Raw genomic sequence first — 14,747 nt, 5'->3', positions numbered from 1 at the left:
TTTGATACCATTACTGCTGGGCTAATGGGAACCTCCACAGCAGTACAAGGTCTATATTTAATTCAGTTGTCAATCAGAAAGAGTTGGCAAGTCACACCATAGCACCTGCTTTCTACAGCCTGTAACGTCAAGCATTCATACATCGTTACTGTGTTTCTTTGCTCACTGCAGTGAACGATTTTGTCCTTAGCAGTGAAATGTGACAGAATTAGTATCCAGAGCAGCAACATTAGATACAGAGTAAAGCTCCCTCTACACTGTCCCATCAAACCCTCCCAGATTAGATAAAGCACGGGTTAGATACAGAGTAAAGCTCCCTCTTACACTGTCCCATCAAACACTTCCAGGGCAGGTACAGCACAGGTTAGATACAGAGTAAAGCTCTCTCTACACTGTCCCATCAAACACTCCCAGGGCAGGTACAGCACGGGTTAGATACAGAGCAAAGCTCCCTCTTACACTGCCCCATCAAACACTCCCAGATTAGATACAGCATGGGTTAGATACAGAGTAAAGCTCCCTCTACACTGTCCCATCAAACACTCCCAGATTAGTTACAGCACGGGTTAGATACAGAGTAAAGCTCCCTCTACACTGTCCCATCAAACCCTCCCAGGGCAGGTGCATCACGGGTTAGATACAGAGTAAAGGTCCCTCTACACTGCCCCATCAAACACTCCCAGATTAGTCACAGCTTGGGTTAGATACAGAGTAAAGCTCCCTCTACACTGTCCCATCAAACACTCACAGATCAGGTACAGCACGGGTTAGATACAGAGTAAAGCTCCCTCTACACTGTCCCATCAAACACTCCCAGATTAGTTACAGCACGGGTTAGATACAGAGTAAAGCTCCCTCTACACTGTCCCATCAAACACTCCCAGGGCAGGTACAGCACGGGTTAGATACAGAGTAAAGCTCCCTCTACACTGTCCCATCAAACACTCCCAGGGCAGGTACAGCACGGGTTAGATACAGAGTAAAGCTCCCTCTACACTGTCCCATCAAACACTCCCAGGGCAGGTACAGCACAGGTTTGATACTGAGTAAAGCTCCCTCTACACTGTCCCATCAAACACTCTCAGGTCAGGTACAGCAGCAGTAACGTATGCTAATTAACATTTCAGAGGCAGCCAAGGAGTTTTCTTTTTATTTTCCTCACTTCCTGTTTCTTTTCGAATCTTGTTATTAAGCTATTCACAAGCTGAGGAAAGATTTAAATAGAGGTGGAATTTCAGGCAAGGTGTTTATAAGAGATTGGTCATCACTGAAATAACAGGGAGGCAGGTGCAGTCAGTGAGGAACAGGAAGAAATGGTGGGTGTAACAGAGAGCAATAGATAGCTTTTTGGCAATCAAAGGTATTAAGGGATATGGGCCAAAGGCGGGTATATGGAGTTAGATCACAGATCAGCCATGATCTTATCAAATGGCGGAGCAGGCACGAGGGGCTGAATGGCCGACTCCTGTTCCGATGTTCCTATGTTCCAATAGTGAAATAAGGTGAGTGACCAAAAATGGGAGGAACAAAGAGAAATGGGGAGAGGAACGGGGAGAGGAACAACGGAATCGGGAGAGTAACAGGTCCTGGAGAGGGAGTAGCAAAATAAAGGGGGTCGCAATTTCAGATGGGCCTGAGCGACACTCTGCTGCTTCTCAATCCCTAGCGGGAGTTTGCAGTAAAGTCCTGCAGTACTTTATACAAAGACTTGATTTGAATTCTCTTGCCGGTCTGTATCTTTACCAGTGTAAAGGCAGCAGGCCCTGTCATAGAACCACCTGGGCCCTGAGAGTAGCCCCTGCTGTTGGACTCAGTGTTGATGTAACCGAAGGATTGTTGAGTTGCTTTGTGAATCAGTAGGGGTCTTCGTGCCCCACTGGCACTGGGCCTGAGGATAGAAGCAGCGGACAACTCAAGGGGGCCCAGCACCGGACTCCCCACCCGCCCAGATTCCTCACCAGCAGTCAGTCAGTCGCAACCCACGTGCTGTAGATTTCACGCTGCTGTGTTGTGCAGCTTGTGATACTCGCCTCCTTCATTCAACTGCTCACTTGTTGCCTGGGTTGGCTCCATGTTTCGACAGGAGCAGACAAGCAGACATACAAGGAGGGGCTGGCTGTTCACTGCCTCTGTGCTAGGTTGGAAAATCCTTTTGGTGGTGACTCTGCACCTGTGTCTATTGCTGTGGTGCCTGGGAGCCATCTGTTGTGTCTGTTTGTTCAGGAACATCGTGTTCCCGGAAAAGAGCATGTGATTTTCTAACATAAAATATTTATTTGCTTCCCGAGGCACTTCGACTGATAGTGTGCCATCAGTGACAGGCGCGTGAGATATCCATCTCCCATGGGCTCTCTATACCAACATAGACCATTGGGCTCTCTATACCAACATACACCATTGGGCTCTCTATACCAACATAGACCAGTGAGCTCTCTATACCAACATAGACCAGTGAGCTCTCTATACCAACATAGACCATTGGGCTCTCTATACCAATATAGACCATTGGGCTCTCTTTTTCCAATATAGACCATTGAGCTCTTTATACCAACATAGACCAGTGAACTCTCTGTACCAACATAGACCAGTGAGCTCTCTGTACCAACATAGACCAGTGAGCTCTCTGTACCAACATAGACCAGTGAGCTCTCTGTACCAACATAGACCAGTGAGCTCTCTGTACCAACATAGACCAGTGAGCTCTCTGTACCAACACAGACTAGTGAGCTCTCTATACCAACATAGACCAGTGAGCTCTCTGTACCAACATAGACCAGTGAGCTCTCTGTACCAACATAGACCAGTGAGCTCTCTATACCAACATAGACCATTGGGCTCTCTATACCAATATAGACCATTGGGCTCTCTATACCAATATAGACCATCGGGCTCTCTATACCAATATAGACCATTGAGCTCTTTATACCAACATAGACCAGTGAATTCTCTATACCAATATACACCAGTGAACTCTCTATACCAAGATAGACCATTGGGCTCTCTATACCAACATAGACCCGTGAGCTCTCTGTACCAACATAGACCAGTGAGCTCTCTATACCAACATAGACCATTGGGCTCTCTATACCAACATAGACCATTGGGCTCTCTATACCAATATAGACCATTGGGCTCTCTATACCAATATAGACCATTGGGCTCTCTATACCAATATAGACCATTGGGCTCTCTATACCAATATAGACTATTGAGCTCTCTATACCAACATAGACCAGTGAGCTCTCTATACCAACATAGACCAGTGAGCTCTCTATACCAACATAGACCAGTGAGCTCTCTATACCAACATAGACCATTGGGCTCTCTATACCAACATAGACCAGTGAGCTCTCTATACCAACATAGACCAGTGAGCTCTCTATACCAACATAGACCAGTGAGCTCTCTATACCAACATAGACCAGTGAGCTGTCTATACCAACATAGACCAGTGAGCTGTCTATACCAACATAGACCAGTGAGCTCTCTATACCAACATAGACCAGTGAGCTCTCTATACCAACATAGACCAGTGAGCTGTCTATACCAACATAGACCATTGGGCTCTCTATACCAAGATAGACCATTGGGCTCTCTGTACCAACATAGACCTTTTCTGCCAAAGAATGTGCCTGTTGTGGAATACATAACCAATGAAGGACATTGAAGCGGATAGTGTAAAGTGGATCAAGAGACAATTTGATGTGTTTCTGGAGAGAGAAGGGATTGAAGGATAGGGTGAGAAGGTGGGTCGATGGAGCTGATCTATGAAGAAGGGCAGGGTTTGTTGGCCTAATGGGCTTTTTCTGATCCTCTGTTCATTGAACTGGACTTTGATTTTTCTCTCGAGCCATAAAAAGTCACACTTTTCGTGGAGTGAGCAGATGAAATTTTTTTTAAGCCATTATATTTACAGTCTGCAAAGTCCATCTATCTGTCAGAGTTTAAATCTAACCAGCCATCCATAGTTATGGGGAGATAAAGGCAATGGACAACAGAAATTCCTTGAAAGTGTTAAAACTGCTGCCTGGTCTATGGCCCTAAAGGGATCCCCGACACCCCATTAATCTGTTCTGTAGATTTTTTTAAAAATTCTGCTCAACGTTCTTTGTTTTGGCGAGATAATTTAAAGGTCATGAAACGTTCAGTTCTTGCAGAGTCTCTGGCAGTAAACACATTTCAACTTGGCTCCGGTGAAACTAGTGTGGTTGGCATGGTGCCAGTCACAAGATCCAGAGCTTGTGTCTTTCCGATCAGGTCTGTCAGATTGTTGAGCTCTTAGTCAGCAGACACTAGAGACTGGGACGTGGACTGTGATTTCCAGTAGCTAACAGCACCCTCTAGTGAACAGAGCTCTTCATTTCAACACATCTGCTTTTAATGAATGTCCATAATCTGATTTATTTGTTGTTTATATAAGTAAGGGGATAGGTTTGTTATTGTTGCTGTTTGTGTGTAAGTAAGGGGACGATATCACTACTGTTATTCTACCTGTGGTAGAACTTCCGCAGGTTTACGCCGGTAATATCAGCACAATCGGCGGAATTGGCCGAACCAGCGCAAAAGATCGGGGAATTTTAAACCCGAGTTACGCACAAACCCACTTACTTTAGGGTTTTCCACCATCTTTTACGCTGGTTTAAGATTCAGTTCGCCCGGATTGGGCTCCGCCCACGGAACTGGCCACACCCCCAGGTCGACATTGTGAGTTCGACATTGTGACACTGGTCCGGGGAGGCTCTTCAAATTACGTTCATTTTCTTAGGCGCACAGGCACCAGTAGGAACGTTTGAAAAGTTTTTACATATCAAAAAGTATTTAGTTTACTAAGAAACTGATTAGTGTACACCAATGAAACTATTAAGTGATTCAGTGTAGATTTTTACAATCGGGAAATTGCGCCCATAGTTGCGTTGGTTAGATTACAATTCAAGTTTCCACTAAATTGAATTTGCACAATCACAAACGTAAAATCTTCCATGAACTCGCACAATTGGGCAGCGAAATAGAACGTAATCATTTTTTTCCTTGCATTAAAAAAATATTAATTGTGCAGTTTTTTAAGTCATTTTCTGCGATTTAAAATCAGGTTACTCACAGGTGGAGGACTGGACACTCCTAATATTTTTTATAATAAACCTATTCTCAGCTGTATGAATGAAACTGCACTAGGTTACCACTCTTAAATACATCAATGAGTACTTTTTTAATGCAAGGAAAATAATGATTACGTTCTATTTCGCTGCCCAATTGTGCGAGTTCATGGAAGATTTTACGTTTGTGATTATGCAAACTCAATTTAGTGGAAACTTGAATTGTAACCTAACCAACGCAATTTTGGGCGCAATTTCCCAATTGTTACTCATATAGGTAAGGGGCTGGTATTAATACTGGTACTTGTGTATAAGGAAGGAGCCAGTATTACTTTTACTCATATAGGTAAGGGGTTGGTATTAATACTGGTACTTGTGTCTTAGGAAAGAGCCAGTATTATTACTGTTACTCATATTGGTAAGGGGCTGGTATTAGTACTGGTACTTGTGCATAAGGAAGGAAGCCAGTATTATTACTGTTACTCATCTGGTAAGGGGCTGGTATTAATCATGGTGCTTGTGTATAAGGAAGGACCCAATATTTTATTGCTCTTACTCATATCGGTAAGGGGCCGGTATTAATTCTGGTACTTGTGCAAAAGGAAGGAGCCAGTATTCTTACTGTTTCTCATTGTGCATTAAGAAAGTCGGTGGTATTACTGTTACTTATGTATAAATGAGGCACAGTATTAGTGTTACTGCTTATGTAAAAGCAAGGGGTTGGTATTATTACTATTGTGTGTAAGCAAGGGGGTGGTATTCCTGTTGTTTATAAGTAGGGGCAGTATTAGTGTTACTGCTTATCTAAAAGCAAGGGGGTGGTATTATTACTGTTTCTTGTGTATAAGTAGGGGGTGGTATTATTGTTGCTCCTTGTGTGTGCAGTGGATAGTATCATTCCCGTTGCAGTTGCTCAGCGGTTTCTCTGGTTTCTCTTGTTTCACTGCCCAGACTGTCAGTTTAACCCCACTCTGTCCCCACACATACTGGCATTCTAATCCCATTCTGTTTCCTGCAAACTGCCACTAAACCCCACTCTGCCCCGCATGCAGACTGGTAGTTGAATTGACCTGTGCTCCCCCCGCCCCGGCACTGACAGTCGGCCCACACAACCCACACAGCCGCTTAGTCTGCACATTGTTATCAATTTCCTGAGCAGTCAGCGGGAAATGCTTGTGAGTCTCTGAGCAGGATGCCCTTCACACTGGGCACTGCTGCTGAGAGTACCAGATCCAGCAGGACTAGACGGCACATTGCCTGGTTCCTTGAACGGAGCATTGTATCTGTTGCTAAAGTACACAGCATTCCTCCTGCCCCCCTGTCTGTCCAATGGCCGTGCAACTTCCTCTGCTCCAAATCTTTATCTACTTTTCCCTTGGAAGATGCAACTGGGGCCAAGTTTTCTCAACTGTTCTGGCAGACAGAATGACTCAATAGTAGAGTGGACATAAATACATCAGTACATTCATGGGAAGATTGGAGACATCGGGACAGTAGAGGGGAGACTAGATACATTTTGTTACAGTTTCATTTTGCCTCCGTCTCGAGACACGAATCATTGCCAGTTTTTGTGCACTGCGACACTTTAGGCCCTGAAATTGTTCCATCGCGAAGTTACGGCAGCTGCTGTGATATTTTGCATTTGGCAAAATCATTTCAATCCTCTGCAGTCCAATCGCCTTGTCCATTTTTAAAACCAATAAGTAGGTTTAAGGAATAAATAGATGGTTTTAATTTATTTGCGCTGCATTGATATCCTTTGGGGATGCAGGCTGGCTTGTCATCCTATTGCTGCATGAGCTACAGGTTCATCCCTCTTCACAGGCCAGAGACGTGAGGAGTGAAAATCTGCAGTGAGGTCTGTAGTTGGAGCAAGACGTGTGGAATGTGTGATGTCCACCAGGTGGCAGCACAACAGCATGAGAGCTGAGAGTGTCAAGTAGCAGCCTGGTCCCTGTGAGGGGAGAACAAAGATCTCCAGCACTGAGCTGCACGTTTCAGAATTAAACTCTCCGCAGAGCTGTTACCGTTCTTATTACTGCTGCGGTGCTGAAGTATTTTCTCATGTGCCTAGTGTTTTTAGAACACAACATAACCGTGTGTCGTTTGGGTCATGTTTGTTGGCAGTCTCAGCCTCGAGTTAATACTGGATTTATCCTGCATTCGAAGGGATTTATATTTCCCTTTCTAGTTTAATCAGGGCTAGGAACTGTCCCACATATACAGCGTACACATGCAATCGCAGTATAGTCTCCCCACCGCTTAAAACAGGCAGTTGCTTATAGGAACAGGAGTAGGCCATTCAGCCCCTCGAGCTTGTTCTGCCATTCGATTAGATCATAGCTGATCTGTATCTGAACTCCATCCGCCCGCCGTGGCTCCATATCCCTGAATGGGCCTTGGCTAGCAAAAATCAATCAATCTCAGATTTGAAATTTTCAATTGACCCCCCAGCCTCAGCAGCTTTTTGGGGGAGAGAGTTCCAGATTTCCACTCCCCTTTGTGTGAAGAAATGCTTCCTGACATCACCCCTGAACGGCTTAGCTCTAATTTTAAGGTTATGCCCCCTCGTTCTGGACTCTCCCCACCAGAGGAAATAGTTTCTCTCTGCCTACCCTATCAAATCCTTTAATTATCTTAAACACCTCAATTAGATCACCCCTTAATCTTGTTATATCGGCCAAAGGGCGATAACCATTATCTATTTGCATTAATGTCAATTTTAAAGTTGCCGGTTATAACGTCTTACCTGCTCCGTTCATTTTGGGCAGGAACAGCTGGATTTACTCACCAGCTCGCACCTCATTGCAAGAACAAACAAGTAAATAGTACCTGGTCAGGGTGCAGTGAATGTAATAAAAGAGCCGAATTGAGGCACACTTTACTTCCCTTGGGCTATGACAGCTTTAATGAGTGAGAAACGTACAGTTTGCAGCCAGTTGTTCTTAAACAATGTTCAGTGCATTTTATTCACTTTACATTGAAACTGTAAGACAGCTCGTAACTTTACAGCCTGTTATGGGGATATCACAGCAAGTAAACCCGCAGTTGTCATTTTATTTACACCAGAGGCAAAAATACGTTTCATGCTTTTTCTTTCCAAACAACCGTCTAAACAGAAACTTTTGTTATTGCCAGGAATAGCAACATCTACAAAGTCTTAAAACTGGACAAAGACCAAAGCAGATAAAACCCATTTAATTAATGACTTAAATGAACACTTGAATTGACCCAGCAGCCCATGAGGTCAAAAGGTCAAGGTGTTTCACACACAACAAAATTACAGTACTTGAAATTAATGCTACCACATTGTCCCAGTCGTCACGTGCCTGCTATAAGTGGTGGCGACTGTACTCCGCGGACACCAGTATTTAGTGTCTCCCCTATTGCCTTGCTCAGCATGCCCCACCGCATACTGCTTTAACGGTGGCTGAATCTCCCACCCCGTGTGCTGCCGTTACCCTTGGAGACCAGGAAGGTCCCCGTTCCAATCCCTGGCCTGCGCTGAGTTAGAAAGAAAGGGATTGCATTTATATATCGCCTTTCATAACCTCAGGTTGTGGGATCTTTCACGTTCGCCTGAGAGGGCAGACGGAACCTCGGTTTAAAATCTCATGCGAAAGTCGGCACCTCTGACAGTGCAGCACTCCCTCAGTACTGCACTGGAGTGTCAGCCTCGATTATGTGCTGAATTGGGGCTTCAAGCCGCACCCTTCTGATTCCGAGGTGAGCCAAGCTGACATCACTCTGGGACAGCTACATGGACACTACGGTTTTCCCTTGGTGCCCCTAGGTTATTGAGGGGGTAGGTCAGCCAGAGGTCATCCCCTGTCTCCATTGCCATCCAGGGACTCCTCCCGGAAAGTACAAGTGTTTTTTCGGCGGGCGAGAGCAGGGTCAGGTTCACCTGCACCATCAAACGGCCTGCTGACCAACCCCTGCTAACTGGCCGGCCTTGCACATGAAGAATGACTGCTTGGGCAGGTTGTTGGAGGACGGAGAATTGCACCCAGGAAGAGTCAACACCTGTAGGAGGGGGAGGGCAGAGAAAGGAGGGGAAACAACAACATTATTCATTCATACAGTGCCTTTAACATAGTAACATGTCCCAAGACGCTTCACAGGAGCGTGATCAGAAATCATTCGGAGATATTAGGACGGGTTACCAAAAGCTTGGTCAAAGAGGTAAGTATTAAGGAGCGTGTTAAAGGAGGAGAGAGGGGCGGAGATGTTTAGGGAGGGAATTCCAGAGCTTAGGGCCGAGGCAGCTGAAGGCGCGGCCGCCAGTGGAGGGGCGAAGGAAATCTGTGATGCTCCAGAGGCCAGAATTGGAGGAGCGCAGAGATCTTGGCGGGTTATAGGGCTGGAGGGAAAAGGGGAAAGAACTGATTTTATTTGAGAAAGAAAGCAAGTCGGACGTTGGCAGTGGGTTTAATGCTGGTCCTTCAGTCTCCTGAATTGAATAAATGAGCTTTATCAAAAGAATAAAATACAACAAAGGTCATTTCAAATGAAAACATTTTTTTTCCCAAATGTCAAGATTAGTAAACGTTGCCCACAGGTTTAATTTGTCCTATCCAAGACTTTATCCTAATGAGTATTTAATCCCCGTTTATCTGTTAGTGGCATTAACTGCAGTTCAGGGCTAGATTCTCTGCTCACCACATGTAACTGGGCACACACAGCAAATAGAGTGGGAGTACGTGTTGTGGCGACCGGGTGGATTGTGCCGCGGCCTGTATTTCTGGCACTTCCCAGCAGGTGCCGTGGGCAAACAGTGGGAGCCCCAGAGGCCCAGGTGGTATTTCTGTGCCGCATCCGGGAAGCATCGAAGCAAGCTGCCTTTGCGTTACCGAATCAGCACGGGCCATAAAAACAGTATCTTGCACAAAACCAGCAGCAGGATTGTTTGGAAACATGTTGCTCGCTGAGGCTGAGCCTTCAGTCGGTCACACAGTGCGCTTGATCCTATCAGGTGGGGTTCACCTGAAAACCAAGTAAGCCCAATGCTCTGGTGCAGCCAGCCGATTGTGTGAAGTGCTGAGGTTTGTCGGTGTCTCTTCTGACTTTGAGTTTTCCACCCCCTCCTCAGTCATGGCCACGCTGCAACTCCCAGCCACCAACTTGGCCAACCTGGCTAATCTACCCCCGGGGACCAAACTCTACCTAACGACCAACAGCAAGAACCCCTCGGGCAAAGGCAAGCTGCTACTGATACCCCAGGGGGCCATCCTGCGGGCCGCCAACCCAACAGGTAAGATTTTTCTGCACCCGCCGGACAAAGCACAGACCGTTTCTTTGTTGGGCGAGTTGGGACAAGCGAGAATCTAGAGCTGCATCACCCAGCTGGACGATGGCGTGGCCTTCAGTAGAGAGTGGCACCGCGTGTCACTGTGATGGAAGGAGGTGTGACTGTTCAGGGGTTAACGGTCATGGATCGCCCCGACCCCGATGGGCTGGGCTGAGTGGAAGCTCTGAGCAGGACCAATCAATCCAAAGACACATACCCTTTGGCGACACCACCAAGAATGCACCAAGTGTTACCTCGTGCAGGGGGGCTTGGAGGGAGGTGCAGGCCAGTGCCGAACCTGTCCCAGTGACTGCGGCAGAACGGCGACTGCAGGGACCTGGGAGCAGGTCACCCGCCTCGAATTTAGAGAGGAGCCTGGGGCCCACAGGGCAGGTCATCTGTCAGCCCTCGAGGGAGATGGCTGCGGCCCCAGATCGGCTCCAGTCCCCTCCCTGGCCAGGGATTTCTGTGTGGTGACAATAAACATAAGAGTGTAGAAGGACAGTGAACATTTAAAAATGTGGGGAAGATAGTTCTTTTCTCCCAGTGCTCCCTCTGTGCTGGAGCAGTTTTTTCCCCTCTGTCTTCATCTCAACAGTTAATTCAGTAATCTGTGTTACGGTGCGCCACGAATCAACAAGTCAAATCCTTTCCATTTACTCCTCTTCAAACAGAATCCTTGACTCTGGCAGCCGATAAATTGAGCCCCAATTATTAGCAGACTGGTCCAGTGCCTGTCTGTTGGCTTCGACCAGCTGATAGTCATGTCTACAGCTCACAACTGAGTCCCAAATGGGTTGAAGCTCAGAGATTATCAATCACAGATCACCTATTCCCTCCTCACAACACACAGACACACTGCTCCCTCCTCACAACACACAGACTCACTGCTCCCTCCTCACTACACACAGACTCGCTGCTCCCTCCTCACTACACACAGACTCACTGCTCCCTCCTCACTACACACAGACTCACTGCTCCCTCCTCACTACACACAGACTCACTGCTCCCTCCTCACTACACACAGACTCACTGCTCCCCCCTCACTACACACAGACTCACTGCTCCCTCCTCACTACACACAGACTCACTGCTCCCTCCTCACTACACACAGACTCACTGCTCCCTCCTCACAACACACAGACTCACTGCTCCCCCCTCACTACACACAGACTCACTGCTCCCTCCTCACTACACACAGACTCACTGCTCCCTCCTCACTACACACAGACTCACTGCTCCCTCCTCACAACACACAGACTCACTGCTCCCTCCTCACTACACACAGACTCACTGCTCCCTCCTCACTACACACAGACTCACTGCTCCCTCCTCACCACACACAGACACACTGCTCCCTCCTCACTACACACAGACTGACTGCTCCCTCCTCACTACACACAGACTCACTGCTCCCTCCTCACAACACACAGACTCACTGCTCCCCCCTCACGACACACAGACTGACTGCTCCCTCCTCACTACACACAGACTCACTGCTCCCTCCTCACGACACACAGACTCACTGCTCCCCCCTCACGACACACAGACTGACTGCTCCCTCCTCACTGCACACAGACTCACTGCTCCCTCCTCACGACACACAGACTCACTGCTCCCTCCTCACTGCACACAGACTCACTGCTCCCTCCTCACGACACACAGACTGACTGCTCCCTCCTCACTACACACAGACTCACTGCTCCCTCCTCACTACACACAGACTCACTGCTCCCTCCTCACAACACACAGACTCACTGCTCCCTCCTCACAACACACAGACTCACTGCTCCCTCCTCACCACACACAGGCTCACTGCTCCCTCCTCACAACACACAGACTCGCTGCTCCCTCCTCACAACACACAGACTCACTGCTCCCTCCTCACAACACACAGACTCACTGCTCCCTCCTCACGACACACAGACTGACTGCTCCCTCCTCACTACACACAGACTCACGGCTCCCTCCTCACAACACACAGACTCGCTGCTCCCTCCTCACGACACACAGACTGACTGCTCCCTCCTCACTACACACAGACTCACGGCTCCCTCCTCACAACACACAGACTCACTGCTCCCTCCTCACGACACACAGACTGACTGCTCCCTCCTCACCACACACAGACTCACTGCTCCCTCCTCACGACACACAGACTCACTGCTCCCTCCTCACTACACACAGACTCACTGCTCCCTCCTCACCACACACAGACTCACTGCTCCCTCCTCACGACACACAGACTCACTGCTCCCCCCTCACTGCACACAGACTCACTGCTCCCTCCTCACTTCACACAGACTCACTGCTCCCTCCTCACTACACACAGACTCGCTGCTCCCTCCTCACCACACACAGACTCACTGCTCCCTCCTCACCACACACAGACTCACTGCTCCCTCCTCACTTCACACAGACTCACTGCTCCCTCCTCACTAGACACAGACTCGCTGCTCCCTCCTCACCACACACAGACTCACTGCTCCCTCCTCACGACACACAGACTGACTGCTCCCTCCTCACCACACACAGACTCACTGCTCCCTCCTCACTACACACAGACTCACTGCTCCCTCCTCACGACACACAGACTGACTGCTCCCTCCTCACCACACACAGACTCACTGCTGCCTCCTCACTACACACAGACTCACTGCTCCCTCCTCACAACACACAGACTCACTGCTCCCTCCTCACTGCACACAGACTCACTGCTACCTCCTCACCACACACAGACTCACTGCTCCCTCCTCACTACACACAGACTCACTGCTCCCTCCTCACGACACATAGACTGACTGCTCCCTCCTCACTACACACAGACTCATTGCTCCCTCCTCACTACACACAGACTCACTGCTCCCTCCTCACTTCACACAGACTCACTGCTCCCTCCTCACTACACACAGACTCACTGCTCCCTCCTCACTACACACAGACTCACTGCTCCCTCCTCACTTCACACAGACTCACTGCTCCCTCCTCACCACACACAGACTCACTGCTCCCTCCTCACAACACACAGACTCACTGCTCCCTCCTCACTACACACAGACTGACTGCTCCCTCCTCACGACACACAGACTCACTGCTCCCTCCTCACTACACACAGACTCACTGCTCCCTCCTCACTTCACACAGACTCACTGCTCCCTCCTCATCACACACAGACTCACTGCTCCCTCCTCACTACACACAGACTCACTGCTCCCTCCTCACTACACACAGACTCACTGCTCCCTCCTCACTTCACACAGACTCACTGCTCCCTCCTCATCACACACAGACTCACTGCTCCCTCCTCACTACACACAGACTCACTGCTCCCTCCTCACGACACAGACTTACTGCTCCCTCCTCACAACACACAGACTCACTGCTCCCTCCTCACGATACACAGACTCACTGCTCCCTCCTCACCACACACAGACTGACTGCTCCCTCCTCACTACACACAGACTCACTGCTCCCTCCTCACCACACACAGACTGACTGCTCCCTCCTCACTACACACAGACTCACTGCTCCCTCCTCACTACACACAGACTCACTGCTCCCTCCTCACTGCACACAGACTCACTGCTCCCTCCTCACTACACACAGACTCACTGCTCCCTCCTCACTGCACACAGACTCACTGCTCCCTCCTCACCACACACAGACTCACTGCTCCCTCCTCACCACACACAGACTCACTGCTCCCTCCTCACCACACACAGACTGACTGCTCCCTCCTCACGACACACAGACTCACTGCTCCCTCCTCACCACACACAGACTCACTGCTCCCCACTCACTACACACAGACTCACTGCTCCCTCTTCACTACACACAGACTCACTGCTCCCCACTCACTACACACAGACTCACTGCTCCCTCCTCACCACACACAGACTCGCTGCTCCCTCCTCACTACACACAGACTCACTGCTCCCTCCTCACTGCACACAGACTCACTGCTCCCTCCTCACTACACACAGACTCACTGCTCCCTCCTCACTACACACAGACTCACTGCTCCCTCCTCACTACACACAGACTCACTGCTCCCTCCTCACTGCACACAGACTCACTGCTCCCTCCTCACTGCACACAGACTCACTGCTCCCTCCTCACTACACACAGACTCACTGCTCCCTCCTCACTACACACAGACTCACTGCTCCCTCCTCACTACACACAGACTCACTGCTCCCCACTCACTACACACAGACTCACTGCTCCCTCCTCACCACACACAGACTCGCTGCTCCCTCCTCACTACACACAGACTCACTGCTCCCTCCTCACTGCACACAGACTCACTGCTCCCTCCTCACTACACACAGACTCACTGCTCCCTCCTCACTACACACAGACTC

At 48.8% G+C, this 14,747-nt stretch overlaps 1 protein-coding gene across 5 annotated transcripts in view; it reads left to right on the top strand.

The window, feature by feature from the left end:
* The window catches only part of yeats2 (YEATS domain containing 2), a 188,966-nt gene that overhangs the window by 99,424 nt on the left and 74,795 nt on the right, over positions 1-14,747 (top strand). For all 5 annotated transcript variants that reach the window (XM_067995545.1, XM_067995543.1, XM_067995546.1 and 2 more), the window contains one exon: positions 10,186-10,347. In XM_067995545.1, coding sequence (XP_067851646.1) covers positions 10,186-10,347 — 162 coding nt within the window. The remainder of the gene's footprint in view (positions 1-10,185; positions 10,348-14,747) is intronic.

The sequence above is a fragment of the Heptranchias perlo genome, chromosome 13, assembly GCF_035084215.1.
Source record: "Heptranchias perlo isolate sHepPer1 chromosome 13, sHepPer1.hap1, whole genome shotgun sequence".
NCBI lineage: Eukaryota > Metazoa > Chordata > Chondrichthyes > Hexanchiformes > Hexanchidae > Heptranchias > Heptranchias perlo.
Note: the sequence above shows the minus strand (reverse complement) of the source record. Positions and strands in the feature narration are given on the sequence as shown.